Here is an 18,616-nt window from a genome sequence, read left to right as displayed (position 1 = left end):
TGGTTTGGTGTTATTTATTGGATTGGATGATTGAAGTCTGAAGGAACAAAACATGTTAGCAATTTATTAATTTAACAAGCGGGGGAAGAAGTATTAATTGGCAAAAGAGTCTGGCACCTCCTCCTCATGCTGGTCACAAACTGCTGTGGGATGGCATCCCATTCTTCAAGCAGCATTCGTCAGAAGTCAGCCAGTGTGGTTGTGCCAGACCAGACCTTAGATTGGCTGTGTGCAGTCTGTTCCAGGTTGTCTGGGTAAACAGCCATCGGCCAGATCATTTTGCAAACCTTGACTGGACACCTGCTTGAAGTTGTCCTATAGCATAGCTCTATCCAGATCAGTCAAACATGCCATGGTTGGAGCAGACACCAACTGACTGCTGTAGCAGGGTCCCCGCTCACAGTTGCTCCTAATCAAACAGCAATGAGCCACCTGCAGTACCAGAAGCTCAATAGCAGAAAAAGCTGTTTGGCTTTGACGAGAAGATTTGACTATTTTATAATGGGAACAACTCACAAATGTGGCACCATTTAAGGGGCAATAAACAGGCTTGCAAACAATATAAGATTTATTGCAGAGCATTGTTACAACAAAGAAATAATGGAGCAAACACAAATTTACTTACTTTTTATGCCAAAGTTTGTAAAGAACCACTTATGGAGATGATAAATAAATCAGGTTTGTTCTTAAAGCCACAGGGAGGCACTAGAGATGGATCAAAGAGTCACGAGCTACTCAGTGTAAACTAATCCCTGGTGATTAAAAAAAGGACTGATCTGTCTCTCGCTACCATCAATAATATAAAATGACACCGATACAAGATGTGTGACCTACAGAATATGCCTAAGTGAGTACTTTAATTCTTCCTTTTTATTAGTTTCCCACCAAAACAGACAATCAAAAGCTACTTTTACCTTTGGCTGTTTTATGAATTTGGCCCTCACACTTTTGTGTTGTCTCAGCACTTTGAACAGAAACTTTCTCAGGCTGTGTTTTGTCTGGATTTGACCACAAAGAAGAAATAAGCTTGATGAGAAAATCAGAAGCGAGATAAGATGAAACACCACAGCACAAACAAAAGTCTTACTGGCATACTGTATTTTAATGAAATATCAGGTTAAAATAAAAAACACTTTAATGAAAGAAGCAGACATTAAAAAAAAAAAAAAAAAATCACCATAAATATGCTACATTACCCAAATCACACTCTGCTCTAGCACAATCTAGGAAATCTAAGGGCTGCTTTAGTGTTAGGTCACAAACATATGAAGGATCCGCATTAAGAGTGAAGATATCCCGAATGTGCAGTGGAAAATCTAAATGTGAATCAACTCCAGATCAATGCTTCTCAACACTATCCAGCTTAAGACTTATGAGCAAACACTGCACTCATACACATTCCCACCCAAACGCACACTAAAAGGTAGACCTTCAAGCGGAAGACTTACCCCAGATTATGAATTACAAGATGTTTGTTGGCTTTTTAGGCAAAATATGAACAAGTTTTACTAATCTTAAAAACATTAACTCATAAAAAAAAAAGCCCATCCCGCTTCTCTAAGCGTTACCATACCCTCACATCAAAAAAGAAGGGATCTCTGGATTAAACAAGCCTAAATAATTCACTCAGTTTGGGTCATTTACATCTAAATATGCACCTTAAAGTCAAAAGGAAAACCCAAATACCTGCATCCAGTGTTTAAGATCAGATAATTTGACTTGCACCGGCCTGCCCACCACGGGGCGAGGCCGTTTCAGTGGTTTAATCGCTAATAGGCGTGCTCAAAATGTAACACCAACTGGTGCCCCGTGTGACTACATCTCCAAGTTCTCACGCGCAAACCCCGCACTCATTCAATCCATGTCCTCCTGCACAACTAGCACTTAGGACAGCATTATCAGCAAATGTGTTGTCGTGCTTGCTGGAAAAAAAAGGAAACAAAACACGAAGAACAGATAAAGATAAGGCATCACATGCTATTCTTGGCAAAGCTGTATGAAGTGAAAGTGTGGCACAGCGATGGCTCGAACGTGGGATGAAGAAGCTACACTGGAACCGTTTTCGCAACTTGTGAAAAAGTCATGACGAAAGACGAAGATTTCCCTCTCAGTCCCAACCGTTGTCCTTTATCATGTGGGACAGCTCGATGATGTACTTCCCCTCCTTGTACTTCTGACTCAGTTCAAAGGCCTGTTCCTGCAGGAGGAAGGTGAAAGGAGTTGTTAGAAAGAGAGAAAAAGTTAGATGACAGATGAAAGAAAGCTGTAGCTGACATGATGTCTGGTTAGTGGACAACTAATCTGACATCTTGCTACTTCTTAGAGTGACTTTTAGCAAAGCCCAACCCCAAGTGAAAACACTGCACAAACAAACAGTAAGAGTTTGTCAATCAGAGTGAAGCCACACCCCGAAACATACCCCACTTTGCCGTTTACTCCTAATGGAGATAATAATTCACTAAATGAACAGCATGTTGTCTTAATGAAGGCTTTAAAACAGCGACAGAGACCATAAAGTCATCAGGGAAAAGTTTACAGAAGTAATAAATCAAGAGAGAAAACGGGTCATTTTCTCATGTATTTCTTTACAATTTTTGCAGTTCATGCATTAATGCAGACAGTGACATTCACATAACAATCACTGGAAAGTCCAGATGTTCTTGATTACATCATTTCTTTGTTGTTTTTGTGCACATTCTGCGTCTTACAAAAATGTCCCAATTGATTTGTGCGATATGTATAAAATTCGTCATGGCACCAGAAAAGTGTGTGTGGACGTCTCAGTGAATTAAAAAACAAAAAGCCTTTAAGTGATTTAAAGATGAATAATCCTGCACTGTATTTGCTGGAGGACATATACGTACATATTTCCAGCCCAACGTGGTGTGACAGTTTTCGCAGTAGATGTCGGCCACAGCATGAAGTCCCGTGAGCAGCAGTCTCTCCTCAGCAGGGCCGCAGCCGACATTGACCCTGAAGACAAAAGCATGGACACACTGTGATTAAACTGTTCTCTTCAGTAATCACTCAAGGACAGCCTCTCCTGCACAGCTACAACCTCCTTTAGGAGAAAATGTTAATGAAACCCTACTATTCAAAAAGGGCTGCACCTGAACAAATTAAGATTTAAACTGAGTGGAGCTAGTAGGTTAATATTTAATACGCAAACAGTGTGTACTCCTGACCCACTAACCCCGGAAGAACGTGAGCTCACACACCTTCAAAATCCAAACTAGAGCAAATCAAGTTGTCCGTTCAGTGTGGTTTGATCAAACAAGCGCGATACTAGAAATGTGTTTTCACCGAGAAATAGACTTTTTATAAAACGATTTGCGTGAAAAAATAACATTTTTGCACAAAGTGGCTTTAAAGTTGTTGTGAATACAAGTGAGATGTGAAAAACAACAACAGTTCCCTCTTCTGTCTACAGGAGAAGTGAGACTGGAAACCGAAAACAGGAAAAACCTGCTTTTTAATAGTTGATACTTACACAGAGTTGAAGAGGTAGGCTCGGCCCTGGCTGCCTTGGAAAGACTAGGAGACAGGGAGGAAAAATATAAATTAGAGACAGACTGCAAACCCAACCCTGATATGTCTCAGATGCAACTTTCTAAAATAACCATGAAGCAAATGTGCATGGCATCTGACATGATTATCAACAAAAAAGACAAGCGGCATACAGACCTTGGAGATAAGATCGTCATGATTGGCCAGATGGGCGCGACAGTGCACACAGCTGTAACGGCGGTGGCAGGAGTCCAGATACGCCTGGAACGTCTTGGCTTTTGTCAGCTTCACCATGTCTGAGCAGGACCAAAAACAGAGAGAGACGAGGTTTTTTTATTATTGTTTGTATGATGGGTTAGCGATCTTGGCACACAGTTCTTCCATCTGACTAACCATAAACAGGATGATTTCTTTCTCATTTGAATTAACCTTAGCCCCATCACAAGACTATAAAGCTTCACCCTAACGCAATGTGACACAAAGGTTATTAAAGTTAAGCCAAACTAAAAACCAAAAGCAGGACGTTTCTTCCATCTTCTGTCAGACTGTGTGCAATAGTCTATATTCCATCTTGCTGTTAACCATTGCACTATGCAATGTCCCATGCCATATATATTTCTATATGCACAGTGCACATTTTTCTCTATTGTTGTAGAGTATTATTAATAAAGGTTATGTTATAATGCTGAATCTACTTATTTTGTTCCTGTTCTATTCATTTTGCTGCTATAATAATGTAATAACGTGAATTTTTCAGTTGGGGGTAAAAGTCTATCTTATAAAAAGCCCATTGTCAACACAACCAGCCTGATGAGGTGTTTTGTATTAAGACTTAGGATGCCTACATGACTTTCAACTGCCTTCACAAAGTGCTACTACTGTAATCTCTTCAACCAGGCCCCTGATAAGTAGCCCCAGTATTATAATAACTACAAAGAAAACTAAACTAAAATTGAGCACTGTCAAACTGCAATGAGGCTGGACCCAGAGAAAATCTGTTAATCACCTGATCAGATGTGGTCCAGAAAAATCTATGACCAAAGTCCTACTATTATACACCAAGTGAAAATTGAAAGTCAGCACTATAAAGGTGTGACTTACTCCCTCAAGCCTTTGCATTAGTATTTAACAATTTGGAGTTTGTAACTAACAGTTTGAGCTATCTAACATCAAGGTTTTAAGGTCATTCATCCTTAATGAATGAAAGCTATCTGGGTTGGACTCTTTGTCAGCTTCAATCATGCATCTTCTTTTCAATGATTAAATGTATGATGGCAGAGGGTGACTTTACAAGGTATGGATGCATTGTTAGCTGAGACTAGTCAAAAATAACAGGTTAGTTAACCAGGCAGCTTGCTTCCTGGTTTCTAATAGTTGGCACAAATAACCCTTGCTTAGATAAATGCAGCAGTTAACCCAAATTCAAGGACTGTACAGGCACTGTCAGTCTACCAGTCAACGTAAACGGACTGATGGTGCATCTGCCAGCTGCAGGAGTATATCGGGCCACTAGCTCTGCTTTGACCTAGCTTAGTGTGTTAGCTAGCCCGCTAGCTCCGCACTGTCAACACACAACAGCAGCGGCAGCAGCGCAGATGCGCATTGCAGGACATTTCTCGGTGTCCGTCCACTCACCTAAAAACACCGAAGCTCCCCACAGTCTAGACAGCGGACTGGTGTGGCCGGCAGCTGAAAAACTTCAGGTAAAAGGCAGAAAAACGGTCAGTTTGGTGAGAAACGATCGACCACGCGTTGGCGGTTCGGACACACAAAAAAGGACAGACAGCTCTGGCTGTTGAAGCGGAGCCCGTTTACCCGCGTCTCTCTTTTGTTTTTTGAACCAGAACCAGCGCTCAAAGTTCCGAAACGACCTTCTTTAAAAGTGGAGCTGGACGCCGACAAAGCTGGCAGGCTGACAAGGAGCGAAAGCAGCGACCTCGGCGGGAGGGAAAATGCGATTTGTTTATGAAAACACGCATAGGAGGAAGTCTGGGTAGTGCAAAACAAATCCCCGCTGACCAATCAGAGCCTCCGAGTGACGTTAGAATGTGGGTCAACCAATCAGATTCCATCTCACCGGGGCCTTTTATGGCTATCGATTTGATTGCTGTTTGGTAGCGTTTCATAAATGCTGAAAGTGTGTTATTATCTCCGGCCTGTCGGACTGGGATTAAAAATAATTTCAAAAACGAGCATAGTGCTTCTGTAGAGATCAGACCAATAAGAGCAAGAACAACATGCTAACCTGCTACTGTGACAGTTTCCAGGAGTTCTTGGAATATGAGCCTGAGGGAAGGGTTTTATTTGTTGTGGTTTCTTGACTGCTCCTTTGCATGTCCTTTGCCTTTCTTGTGTGTGTGTGTGTGTGTGTGTGTGTGTGTATTTTTATGACACACAGGCAGGCGGTCTATTACACTGATCTCTAGTTTAGTTTTGAAACGTTTGGTTATAATTCCTGCAGTTTCCTTGCTTTGTGGTACAGCAACATGTAACATTAAATGTTGATCAATGACCTAGGCCTAGGGTGAGCAGATCCCAACAAACTAAATGTAGGGCATATGTGGCATTTGTGTGGGAGAAAGTGGGACATGTCAGCAATGATGACTTAAAAATAAAAACAAACAAACAATAAACTAGGCACGTACAGGCTAATTGAACAATATTTCAAACTGTCTTGCTAAGCAAATACAGTAAAGATAAAGGGAAACTGAAGTTTGTTCTTATAGTCATGCATATGGAAAGTCTTTATGTACTTTCACTGTGATTTCTGCATTTTGGGGCCTTCAGTTTGAATCTATCCATAGATTTGCATAGCTTTCTTTTGCCACATCTGAAAAGTTCAGCAATTTTATTTAATTATAACACATATATTGTGTCACTTCACACCACATTATTCAGAATATACTGGAACTTCATTTTCTTCTTCAAGTGTGCAACTTGTTGACTTGTAGCTTTCCCTGATGATTATGGCGTTAAACTGGCTAAGCTTCTTCTCACTATAATAAAAGGCCTACCGTTCGCACTGGGTTAAAACCAGAGTTTAGAAAAGTGCAAAGTGCACAGTGTTTTAGTCCCGTGTCCCTACCATCACTTCCAACCAGCCATGGTGGATGACTGCCCCTCCTTGAGTCTGGTTCTGTTTTGAGGTTTTTTCCTGTTAAAAGGGAGTTTTTCCTTCCCACTCTCACCAAGTGCTTGCTCATACTGGGTTGCTTGATTGTTGTGGCTTTCTCTGTATTGTTGTAGGGTCTCTACCTTACATGTAAAGTTCCTTGAGGCAACTTTCGTTGTGATTTGATGCTATATAAATAAAACTGAGTTGATTTGCATGTCCTCCCGAACCAGTCAAAATATGGGAAATTGTCTCAAGTGTCTCAATACTACCAAGACATCTTATTTTATTGCTACTTTGCTCTCGGTGCCTACTGTTATTATTTTTTTGCATAAATCCAGGTATATCCCATTAACTTGATCGTCGCCAACCTACACAGAAAAATACCCTCTTTGTTTCACCAACAAACTGGTTGATTATTATCACGGCCGGGTGGCTGGACTTTGACCATAGTTGCTTGGGAAAACAAGGACACAGGTGAGGTTTACAGCATGTGTACACTCTCTACAGTCTCTTTTAGGTCAAGAAAATCGGTCAAAGAGGTTCGCACTATGCTGCCTAGATTGCTCCGTAACACACTGTACTGTATTCATGTTTGTACTGCCAGTAATTACCTTGTAATCTTCTAATGGCCCAAAAGAATATAAAAGCCAAAATGCAAGTGATTTATTCATAATCATTTATTTCTCAAGCCCTATCTTAAAAGTGGCAGAAAGTAACATTAGAGACATTCAAAATAAAGTCACATTTAATCAGATATACAGTCCAGCTAGTTAAATATTCACTCGTTAGATGTGCTGCAGACCAAATCAATGCCGTGGTTTGTTTGTGGGTGGAGGCTGTAGAGACGATCCCATGACAAACAAGTCATTCCGTCAGCAGCGATTAAAGGTCAGCACCGAAGAGATTAATGATAGTTGTGTTCCCACTGCATGGCGATTATTATGTAGACCAAAGATTCTTCAACAAATGTTGCATTAGCCGTTTTTATCAGTGTCATTGTTGCCATCATGTGATGGTGTGCTTGGATTCAGTCCTGACTTCTGTTTTTGCAGAAGTAGCTGGACAGAAGAGTTGGATAGTCACTCATCACTCCAGTGGCTCCTACTTCTAATGCCGCCTCTATGTCTTCTTCTGTGTTGCAAACAAATAAATGCACCTGCAATTGCAACAGTTATCTTCAGTTAAAAACTGACATTTCACTGCTTTGTTTTTCCTTGTATGGCAGCAGAAAATCTGAAGCACCATGGGACAGTTGTTCAGGCTACAGTGTAGATAAATAACCATTACAAAATGATATTGATAATCAATGCAATGGCAACAAAAGTGTCACATTCATCTTGATTAGAATAATATGTATCCTAGGAAACAGAGAAAACAAGGGAAAAAATTTTCATGGAGCATGTTGCAAAGCTAATCTTATTAGCCGAACGAGCCGGTTAACAGGTGAGCACCGAGACTCACTGGCTATTTTGTTAGGGACACCTGTTCAGCTGCTCGTGGACACAAATATCTAATCAGCCAGTCGAATGGCTGCCTGTAGACGTGGTCAAAATGACCTGCAGAAGTTCAAACCGAGCTTCAGAGTGGGGAAGAAATGTGATTGAAATGACTTTGAAAGTGGCTGTTGGTGCCAAACGGCTGGTATGAGTCTTAAAAAAAAAAAAAAAAAGAATAAACTGCTGATCTACTGGGATTTTCCCACAGAACCATATCCAGGCTTTACAAAGGATGGTCCAAGGAAGAAAATACCCAGTGAGCTGTAGTTCTCTGGTCAGAGGAGAGTGGCCAGGCTGCTTTGCTGACAGGAAGGTAACTGTAACTCAACCATTCCTTAAAACCAAGGCATGCAGAGGAGCATTTGTGAATACAAATAAAAAATGTTGAACCTTGAAGCAGATGGGCTACAGAAGCAGAGGACCACACTGGGTGCCATTCATGTCAGCTACAACCAGGAAACTGAAGCTACAGTTCCCACAGACTCACCAAAATTTGACAACAGAAGACGTTACCTGGTCTTATGAATATTGAATTCTGCAAGATTTGCAAGATTTAGATGATGAATTTGGTATAAACATCATGAAAATGAGCCCACCTTGTATCAACGGTTTGGTCATGGTGAGGGGGATATTTTTTGGCACACTTTAGGCATTTTAGTACCAACTGACCATCAGATAAACACCACAGTCTACCCAAGTATTGTTGCTGACCATGTCCATCCCTTTATGACCAGCGTACCCATCCTTTGGTTCACTAGTTCTTTCCAGCAGGATAATACACCAAGTCACAAAGCTCAACTCATCTTAAACTGGTTTCTTTAACACGACAATGAGTTCATTGTACTTAAATAGACTCCAAGGTTAACAGATCTCAATCCAACAGAGCACCTTTGGGATGTGGTGGAACAGGTGATTCACATTACTGATGTGCAGCTGACAAATCTGCGGCAACTGTGTGATGCCATCATGTCAATATGGACCAAAATATCTGGAGAATGTTTTCAGCACCTTGTTGAATCTGTGCCATGAAGAATTAAGGCAGTTTTGAAGGCAAAAGGACACAAACCTGGTAGTCAGCACCAATTACCTACTAAAGAGTCTAGTGAGGGAATATCAGTAGGACTGATTAGGACATTCAGTGGACTGATAAGCTGTAAATCGTGTGGACATGTTACTGAATCACTGATTAAAATACTTGGATTTTAACATGCCCACAAATTCTCCCCAAAACACTAAAAAACAACATGTAGATGATATAGAAAGAAACATTTCCTGGTTGCTACTTTGGCATTATTTTAAAAAGTGTTGAAATACAACAAGGACAAAATATAAATATCACATAGCTTAAAGAGTGTTACTTTCTCCAGCTATTGAGTGGAGTCATGTCCTGACAACAGGGTTGATCTCATCACATCAGGATAGAGATGATGCATTCAGGACACTCATAGTGGTTGTGTGAGGTCAACTATTTGTCATGCTGAAGTGCTTTCTGTGTTAGATCATAACCTGTTGAGTTTGAATAGCATCATGCAGCTGACCATGCAGTGACTAGTAGGAGAAAAATCAAATCCATTGACTTTAACAGGAATTATATTTTGGGGATTCCCTGTTCATCTTTTCATGGAAGACACAAGAGCAAAGTAAAAGGTGAAGCAAAACTGTTCCAGGAAAGTTTCTGAGCACACTTGTGGTCCCTGCACTGTTTCTATCTAAATGAGAATGAGCAAACAAAACTCTGATAAGACAAAGAGCCTTTGACAAGGTAAACAAACATTTGTGATATTTTTCATATTTGCCTCTCAGTATTTAGCGTTTTATTTTACTCTGATATGTTTATATTCCACAGTTCTGGCTTTCTTTGCATTTCTTTAACTCTTCTTTCAAGCACAGTGCTGTAAACACTTAGAAATGTGATTTCGTACCTGAATTCCACGGGCAGCGAGGTGCCTAAAAAGACTCTTCCTCATAGTTATTCTGCAATGACAGCATGAAAGAAGCAAATTTAAAATAAAACACAAACTGCACACTGTGCTTAAAATGCTAGATTTAAGCTAGCAGTGTAAACAATCTTTCAGTGTAGTGAGGACTGAATGTTTTGTCGATTTTTGGCATTTATAATTTAGATTTCAAGACCAATAAATAAGTGAGTAGGAACAACTACCATAGTCCTTTTTAATACTTCTCTTACTTTTCTATCAAACACACAACGAGCTTGTTCCTCAGGAGAGCTTCATCGGGAATGAATGTCCTTCAGCGCACACAGAGACAGAGTAAGACACAATTACACTTTTATGAAATAAGAGTATCTGAGAGAATAAAAACCAAGAGGTCGCAGAAAAAGGCTTACAACCACATGATTAAATTGTCATTGCACAGAGAAACTTTCAGTGCTCCCAGAGTTTTATAAATAAAAGTAAATCATAAATCTGAATGTGTTTAACAGAAATGTATGAACCACAGCTGAACAAGCAGAACATAAACATTCACAACTACAACCCCCCCCCCCCCCAAAGTAAACGGTCAGAATTTAAAACCAAAGGGAAAATTGCTGGTTTTTCCCCCAAATAAGGCAACACAGACCCAGAGCCTGTACCATACTTAAACCAGTCATGCTTAGCTGTTATTCACCATCATCATTCAAATTCTCATTTTGAACCAGGAAAAATGTTAATGGGCTCAGTTAGGCAGTCCAGACACAGTGAGCATAGATAGCAAGAACATGAAGCGTCACCGTCTTAACAGAAAAAGGACTGTGCATGCACATGAATGGACACAGTTTACTCAGCATGCACTGAACACACTCCTGCAGTCACACCTGTTGAAGATGCGCATTAGGTAGAACTGCAGCAAACTCTCTCCTATTGGCACAAAGGGCAGCAGCCCCGTGTAGAAGAGAAGTAGAAGCAGCAGGCCTCGGCTCATAGTGAAACTGTACGGCATGGAGCCGTTCTACGTGGAAGGAGAGAAAAGAGACACAGACATGCTGGGTGACAACACTGGTACAGAGGCGGTGTTTATGAATCATGCTGAAAACCATACTGAAAAGCTAAGGAAACCCTGTAACGCCATCATATAGCTTCATTTCATGCATTTCCTGCATGCAATTAAAATGTTATAATGAGTAAAGTGTGTTAATGCTATACAGGTAACTCATCTCCTCCAGCTGGTTAATGTACCATTTTCCAGCATTGCTTCATGATCGTGGAGTCTGCGGAAGCCCACACAGTGATCCCCTCCCTGTTGTAGCGTTTAACCAGATCAGACACCTAAAAACATAAAATCAAGTGGGAAACAAATATTAGCATTCAGGACATGATGACACGAAGGTGTAAGAGTGCAAGTGGTGCAGCAGACACAGCAATCACAGAGGCTGCTGTGCTAGACTTGGGCAGTAAACTGTGGACACTGTTTATAAGGTGGACAACATATTTAGAATTGCACAGGAAAAGCTCCCTAGCCTTGTAGTTAGAAAATCACTCATAATTTATCCACCTTGACTGGAATTTAGACAATGTATCCACCTCAAAGAGGCCTGATTCAATCCTGAAAAGCTGAAGCTTTTTCATATATCAGGAAATTGTGGTAGAAGTTTGGTGTTGGTTTTTCGGGGCGATTAACGTGTACCCTTTTAATGAGCTCGTGGTTGTTCTCTTTGATCTCAATGCTGATCGGCATCTCAGGGAACTTCTTGAACACATCCTCCAGCAGAGCAAACTTCCTGTCCTTGCCAGTGCTGTAACGGCCTAAAGAAAAGGAGGGGTGAAAAGTAAAGTCACATTAGATGCATGAGCATATCAGAAAGAAATTAACTTGTTATGGCAGTTGACTGTGGTGCACCACACTGCTTTACTCATCTGGGATCTGTCTGCTGCTTTTATCACTCTTTTAATATAGTACCTGCGTTTCAGGTTTGCTTTTATATTAGTTTCATCTGTGTCTACACGTGTTCTGATAATCTGTGCAGTCAGCTATAGTGATGCTAAGAAACGGTGTTCCACAAGGTTTCATTGTTGGCCTCCTGCTGTTTCTAACCGATCGCTTATGATTTGGCTATGTAATTAACAAATACAGTGCGAGCTATGATTTCTTTGCAGATAATTGTATTTCTCCTTATGGCAATAACTTTTACAGTGAATTAAACAATAAATTGTAAGAAAATTGCTGGATGTAGCACATATGATACAAAGTAATATTTATTAATTTTATTTTTAATTAGAAGTTTCATAGTCTGGAAATTATTTAATGATTCAGGCTTTAAGGTTACTCCTCAGAGTCCCTCTAATTTTGCTCCCCTCTCTTGGATATGAATTCAGTATCACTAGCCAACTCTGATCCAGAGTATTAATACTGATGTCCTGCTGGAGGAAATTGGGGAAGCTCATTTTTTTTTATTCTGTCACTTTTAAACAGTAGTTGTTTGATTGTTTTGTCTATACATTTTTCAACATACAGTGTTTGATTTATGATTATGATGATGATTATTGTTATAGATGCATTTCTTCTTCAAATGTCTTTTCATTAAAAATGAACAATTAGATATAACAGGAGGAACTCACCTTCATAAAATGTTACCTCCAGTCTCTCCTTATACAAAGGCAAATCCTAAAAGTTTTAAAACAGAGTTGAACAGAGAGATATAAGGTGAATTTACTATGATGTGATTAAGGTGAAAAGAATTTGTGTACGCCATCGGATATTCTTAGTATTGTTGTCCCAGCTGAGTTGGTACATGCAACAAAGCCGGATGCAAACATTCACTTGATGGTAATCTGATGCTTGAACAAACTCTTACTGAGAAATTACAGCTTTGTTTCCGAGGAAACCTCAAGAGTAATGCAAGCAGCGTGCCCTTTTTGAAGATTATGGTGAATTTAAAAGAATTAAAAGATGCCTCCATGCAGCTCTGTAAGTAATGTTGCTACAGTAAATAAGTGTGCTGTTAAATCTGGATGGAAAAACATGTAATAACATGTAAACCCCCATGTAAAGCCCCGTAGCTCACAGTAGCATTACAACCGAATCTGGCAGTCTCATGTGAGCTTAAGGAACTACCAGATTGTTTGGAAGTGAAAACTGACTTTTAAGCAGTTATTCTGCATTTTACAATAAAACTAAATTGAACTCTAGAGCAGCGGTCCCCAACCCCCGGGCCTCGGACCGGTACCGGTCTGTGAGTCGTTTGGTACCGGGCCGCGAGAGTTGAGGCTCAGGTGTGAAATGTATGGTTTTCAGGGTTTTTATCGGTTTTCAGCGTTATTTTGTTATCGTTTTTATCGTTAACTCGGTTTTCCTGGGTCTTTTCACGTGTGTTATGAATAAATCTTTTTTCGGTACCGTTAGTTTTATTTTGTTTTATTATCCGCGACACCTTAAAGGCCGGTCCGTGAAAATATTGTCGGGCATAAACCGGTCCGTGGCGCAAAAAAGGTTGGAGACCGCTGCTCTAGAGTATTATACACTCACACTTGTTCAGCTTCCCATAAATGCAAATATCTAATCGGCCAATCACATGGCAGCAATTACATTTAGGTATGCGGACATGGCCAAGACATCCTGTTGAAGTTCAAACTGAGCATCAGGGTGGGGGGGGTTTAAGTAGGTAAAAGTACCTTGTTAATGTCAGAAATCAGAGGAGAATAGCATAGCTGCTTCAAGATGAGGCAACAATAAGTGAAATATCCCCGTGTAACAACCAAATTATGAAGAACAGCATTTCTAAACATGTCAAAACTTGAAGCAGGTGGTCTTTAGCAGTAGAAGACCACATCAAGTACCACTTCTGTTAGCTAAGAAAAGGAAACTGAGACTAATATTGCACAAGTTCAATAAAATTGGACAATAGAAGACTGGAAAAAATGTTGTCTGGTGTGAATCTTGATGTTTTTCTGTGCCATTTGAATGTTAGGATCAGAATTATGGTGTAAATAACATGATCCCATCTTGTGCAAGTGTCAGACATTTTCTTAGCACACTTTGGGGCCAAGAAAATATCTTACCCGTGTATTGTTGCTGACATGTCCATCCCTTTATGAACTGTGTACCTATCTTTTCATAACTGATTCCAGCAGGATAGCACACCATGTCACAAAGCTCAAACATCTAGAAAACAAAAATTGAGTTCCCTGTACTCAAATGGCCTCGCTAGATCCCAATCCAATCGAGCACATTTGGGATGTGGTGGAACAGGAGGTTCATTTATATACAGGCAACAAATCTGCAGTAACTGTCTCATGTCATCATGTCAACATGAACTAAAATCCCTGAGTACTGTATCCAGCACCTTGTTGAATCTGTGCCACAAAAAATTGTATATTTGAGACGTAGTGCTCAAGATAAAACTCACATAGTCTCATGTGTAACAATGAATGTAACAAAGCTCATCTATGAAACAGAAACAGAGCAGGTGTCTCTGAAAGATTACCACTTCTTGTCTCAGTACGGCCTTGTGACCTTTGCCCCAGTCCAGCAGGATCCGGCTTCTTACCTGCAGATTGAGCGAGGAGATTGTGACATCATGGCCAGTCTGCCTCAGCAAATTCTCATCATGTGATACCACCACAAAGCCATCATGTGTCAAATGACAATCCATCTCCAGCATCTCAGTGCCCTGCTCCGCCGCACTGACAACAGAGAAAAGATACGAATAATTAAAATGATGACTCCACCGTTTGTCAGGGGTGTGTGCGTCACTTTCACATTTTTAGCAATACACCTTTTTTGGGAATGGGGAGGGTCGGGGGTGTGGTGTCTAAAAAGTCTGCCATCATGTAAAAATTGATGCATTCTTCTTTCACAGCACTTCAAAGAGGGCAGTGTGGTACTTACTGTGTGAATGCCTCCATGGTGCTCTCTATCCTCTCTCCAGATGCTAAAATTCATAGAAATTATGCCAGTAGTCAGAAAATACGAAGTACTCAAAATGTCTCAGAGAGCTGCTAAACTGGTCCTACTAAACATTACAGCAAATCACATCATCAGTTAGAATTGCACATTAACTTTTCAGCTTGAGCTTCGTGGTAGAACAGAAAAAAGTATCTGCACAGTAAAATAAGATTTAGATATAAAAAACAGGCCTTTTGTTCAAAGACTTCATCTTTAAAGCAGTAAGAAAAATCAGGGGCACCCCATGGGAAAGCTTCATACATAAGGCTTTAACCCACAGGACTAAAATCTGCAGCTGCTGAAAGAAATTAGCATTTAAAATGTTGGAAAGTGAAGCAAAAGCATTCTATAACATTCAATAGCATCAGTGTTTTGGGCTTCTCTCCAGTTAAATTACTGACTGACATGCAGCTGCTTTACAGATGGACTTGAGGCAGATTAAAACTCAGACCTCAGGGCACAGAGACTGCATGCCAAGCCCAGTCCGGTGAGCACTTCCACACATCATGTTCTTTGAGTCCCACACATTGACTGCAGATCCTTACCTCCTCTGTGTGCGATCTTTTTGCAGTAGAAAGCAGGGCGTTTCTTCCTGTGGAGAATCTGTGGGTTCTTTAGCAGGTAAACCGAGGTGAGGGTGTATCCTCCCAACACTGGGAGGAAAAAATATAAAAAGTTGATCATCCTTTCCTGCATGCACATTCAGCGAGTCCCTGAGAGAGTCTCTGCAAGATCTCACAGTTCAGGTTGACCAGAAGCACCAGCAAAAGAAAAAAAACTTGCTCAGCAAGACAATCTCAAAATGACAACTCGATTTCTCCCTCCAATCACAAGTGGCCAGACCCAAAAACTTTTCTGAAGAACCAGCAGCTTGTTGTGGGAAGATAAGAAAAAAATCCAGACAGACTGGTACGACAGAGAAAAAAGTCCCACCCCTGAATTTCAGTCTTACTCTTAGCAGGTACAGCTGAACCCTCAGAGCTGTAAAAGTCAGTTAATGAAGCACCAGCTCACAACCCCACAGGGCTCTCGCTCTGGCCTCTCCCCTTCCAGTGGTAATGCTGTTTTTATGCTTTTGTTCAGGTTTATATCATACCTGTACCTCTGTCTTGCAACACCTTTCTAATGATTACTTTTATTCTGCTACACAGCTGGAGTATTGCTAATATAATACAGAATATCCTAAAACAGCATATGACTACAAATTACCTGCCAGATGAGTGCAATTAGCCATCTATTGCTTTTTCCAGATGTAATGTGCTGCTGGGCTTAAACACAAGCTGATAACTTAGGAAACAAATGCATCGCAGGCAGCGTGGCAAGTTTCTTATCTTGTATTTGACAAAGGGGATGTGGAATGTAGAGTAGGTAAACTTTGCTTTGACCAGGCCAGAAATATGAAAACCATCTATCTGCAAGCAGTGCTCACCACAACATGCCACGTACAGTCCAAAGTCAGCAGGATAAGCAGCAGCATATTGTTCAACTTGAATGGCAAAGCTGGAATGTGACAAACAATTGTGTGACAGGCCGAGCCTGCAGTGATGTGTTACAACAAGCCTGGTTTTCATGAGAACAGAGAAATCCATTCACTGCAGGGCAAATCAGAGCTTCCAGCATTTTCCTACATTTACAGGTGTCTCGTTTTGACGTGCAAATCGCACAGAAGACAGATCACACCCCACTGTTTGCCACTTTTCTGTTTTCCTGCTGTCACACGTGGTAGAGATATATAGAGACATACATGTGTGCATATTAAACTTACAGTCATGCTGAGACATGATATGAAGGAGGATGTGAAAGCTCAAAGGCAGATCAGTGTTACAGCTCCTTTTACACTGCTCAAAAACATTAAAGGAACACTTTGAAAACACATCAGATCTCAATGGGGAAAATATGTTGATATCGACATGGAAATGAAAACACAGAGCTCCATTCAAAGATACTCCCAAAATCAAAGTGGGGGGGGGGGGGGGGGGGGGGGGGGGAATAAAAAAAAAAAAAATAGATGTGGCAGGCTAGTCCATTTTGCCAAAATTTTATTCACTCCTGATTGGTTAAGGACCTTCTACAGCCCTGTCCAGCTCTCAGAGTAACTGTCTGTCTCCTGGGATCTCCTCCGTTCTCTTGAGACTGTGCTAGGAGACATTCTAACCTTCTAGCAATGGTACGTTTTGATATGCAATCCCCATCCCATGCCATGGTAGGGTCCAGGTATCGCCTCATGCTACCTGTAGTGACCCAAGTCAAATGAAAAAACAAAACTAGTGAAAAACAACAACAAGCAGAACAGATGAGGGGAAAAATGTCAGTGGCCTCTACCTGTAAAACAGTGCCTATTTAAGAGGGTGTCTCATTGTTGCCCCTCTGCTGCACCTGCTGATAATTTCATTAACACCAAAGCAGCCGAAACCAATTAACAACCCCCCTCTGCTACTTAAATGTCCAGATCAATCTCCCACAGGTTCTACTGACATGATGCTATACTCTGATTAGCAGTGTACTTGGATTCATCACATAAAAATCCACAAGAAATGGCACAAGAAAAGTCTTGATTATGGAGTTCCACAAGGTTCTGTGGTAGAACCCATAATTTTCACATTATATACACACACACACACACACACACACACACACACACACACAAAATACGGACCACTATTTATAAACCATTACTGGACATTGGTAACCTTTCCCCCACCCTGTAGTTCGACATCTCTTCTTGCCTTGCACTGTTGTCAAAGTGCTTCCTCAAAGGTTACAATATTGGCGATGAATTTCAATATTAAACCTATAAAACTAAATAATATTGACCTTTGAATATAAAGTATCTTTTGATGTTTTTATTAGCTAATAAAAAAAACAAAAAGAGAAAACGAGACCACATCACAATTTCAACAGTATCAGGAAATTTTATTCAATTGTATGTATATAACGTGTTTTTGTTAATCGTTTAATTCATAATACCCATAGAATATACAGACTATAACCCTCAACAACTCATATCTCTTTGACAGTCTACTTATATGTTCTTTTAAAATAATTCCTTATAAGATCTTGTAAGGGAAAAAAAACAAAAAAAAAAACAAAAAACAAACAAAACAAACCAAACCAAGTTTCCTGACTGAAAACACTGTCAATAATAATCACGCCCATAAAAGAAATAAGAAAAATACAAATTAAAAACATACTAATTAAAAAACAAACAAAACAACAAAAAAAAAAAAAACAAAACAAAAAAACAAAACAAAAACAAACAACACCCAACTATAACTCCCTTTTATGTTAAAAAGAACAAAACAAAACAAAACAAACCTACCCCAAACAATATCTCACCAATATAACAACAATAGCAATAATAAGACGACCCATTTAAAATCAATATCTGGAAACAGGCCCTGTGACAGATGGGCCTTTAAACTTGTGTGAATGTAGATGGTGTGTTTAAGTGCAACTTTTCATAAACACACAGATACACCCCCTAAGATAGAGAGTGAGGGGGAGTGTCTGTGTGTGTCAGGAGGATAGCAAAACATGGACCTCTTGGGTTGTTCTCATGATTAACCAGTGAGATGTTTGATTTGATGGCTGAACCACAAAAAAAAGAAAAACAAAG

The 18,616-nt window shown here is 40.3% G+C and overlaps 2 protein-coding genes across 3 annotated transcripts; both read right to left on the bottom strand.

The window, feature by feature from the left end:
- Nucleotides 1–1,083: 1,083 nt before the first annotated feature.
- Nucleotides 1,084–5,529, bottom strand: ypel3 (yippee-like 3). The gene is made up of 5 exons (XM_085270806.1): nt 5,143–5,529; nt 3,685–3,803; nt 3,491–3,534; nt 2,865–2,973; nt 1,084–2,197 (listed from the first exon to the last, which is right to left on the bottom strand). The coding sequence occupies exons 2-5, from the start codon at nt 3,799–3,801 to the stop codon at nt 2,108–2,110; spliced, it is 360 nt and encodes a 119-aa protein (XP_085126932.1). The 5' UTR covers nt 3,802–3,803; nt 5,143–5,529; the 3' UTR covers nt 1,084–2,107.
- A 1,758-nt stretch (nt 5,530–7,287) lies between these two features.
- On the bottom strand, nt 7,288–16,954 carry gdpd3a (glycerophosphodiester phosphodiesterase domain containing 3a). 2 transcript variants are annotated; one of them, XM_085270804.1, is made up of 10 exons: nt 15,546–16,954; nt 14,944–14,986; nt 14,540–14,738; nt 12,675–12,720; nt 11,743–11,861; nt 11,295–11,384; nt 10,934–11,067; nt 10,307–10,366; nt 10,041–10,092; nt 7,288–7,778 (listed from the first exon to the last, which is right to left on the bottom strand). In XM_085270804.1, exons 1-10 carry the CDS (start codon nt 15,700–15,702, stop codon nt 7,650–7,652), a joined length of 1,029 nt encoding a protein of 342 aa, XP_085126930.1. In that variant the 5' UTR covers nt 15,703–16,954; the 3' UTR covers nt 7,288–7,649. The 2 variants fall into 2 exon arrangements, with proteins under 2 accessions (XP_085126930.1, XP_085126931.1); XM_085270805.1 differs by having other exon boundaries at nt 14,603–14,738.
- Between the last annotated feature and the right edge of the window lie 1,662 nt (nt 16,955–18,616).

The sequence above is a fragment of the Mchenga conophoros genome, linkage group LG4 (genome assembly GCF_057382185.1).
Source record: "Mchenga conophoros isolate Kocher_MC1m ecotype Shallow Benthic linkage group LG4, M_conophoros_male_GT1.1, whole genome shotgun sequence".
NCBI lineage: Eukaryota > Metazoa > Chordata > Actinopteri > Cichliformes > Cichlidae > Mchenga > Mchenga conophoros.
This window is presented reverse-complemented; position numbering and strand designations above follow the sequence as displayed.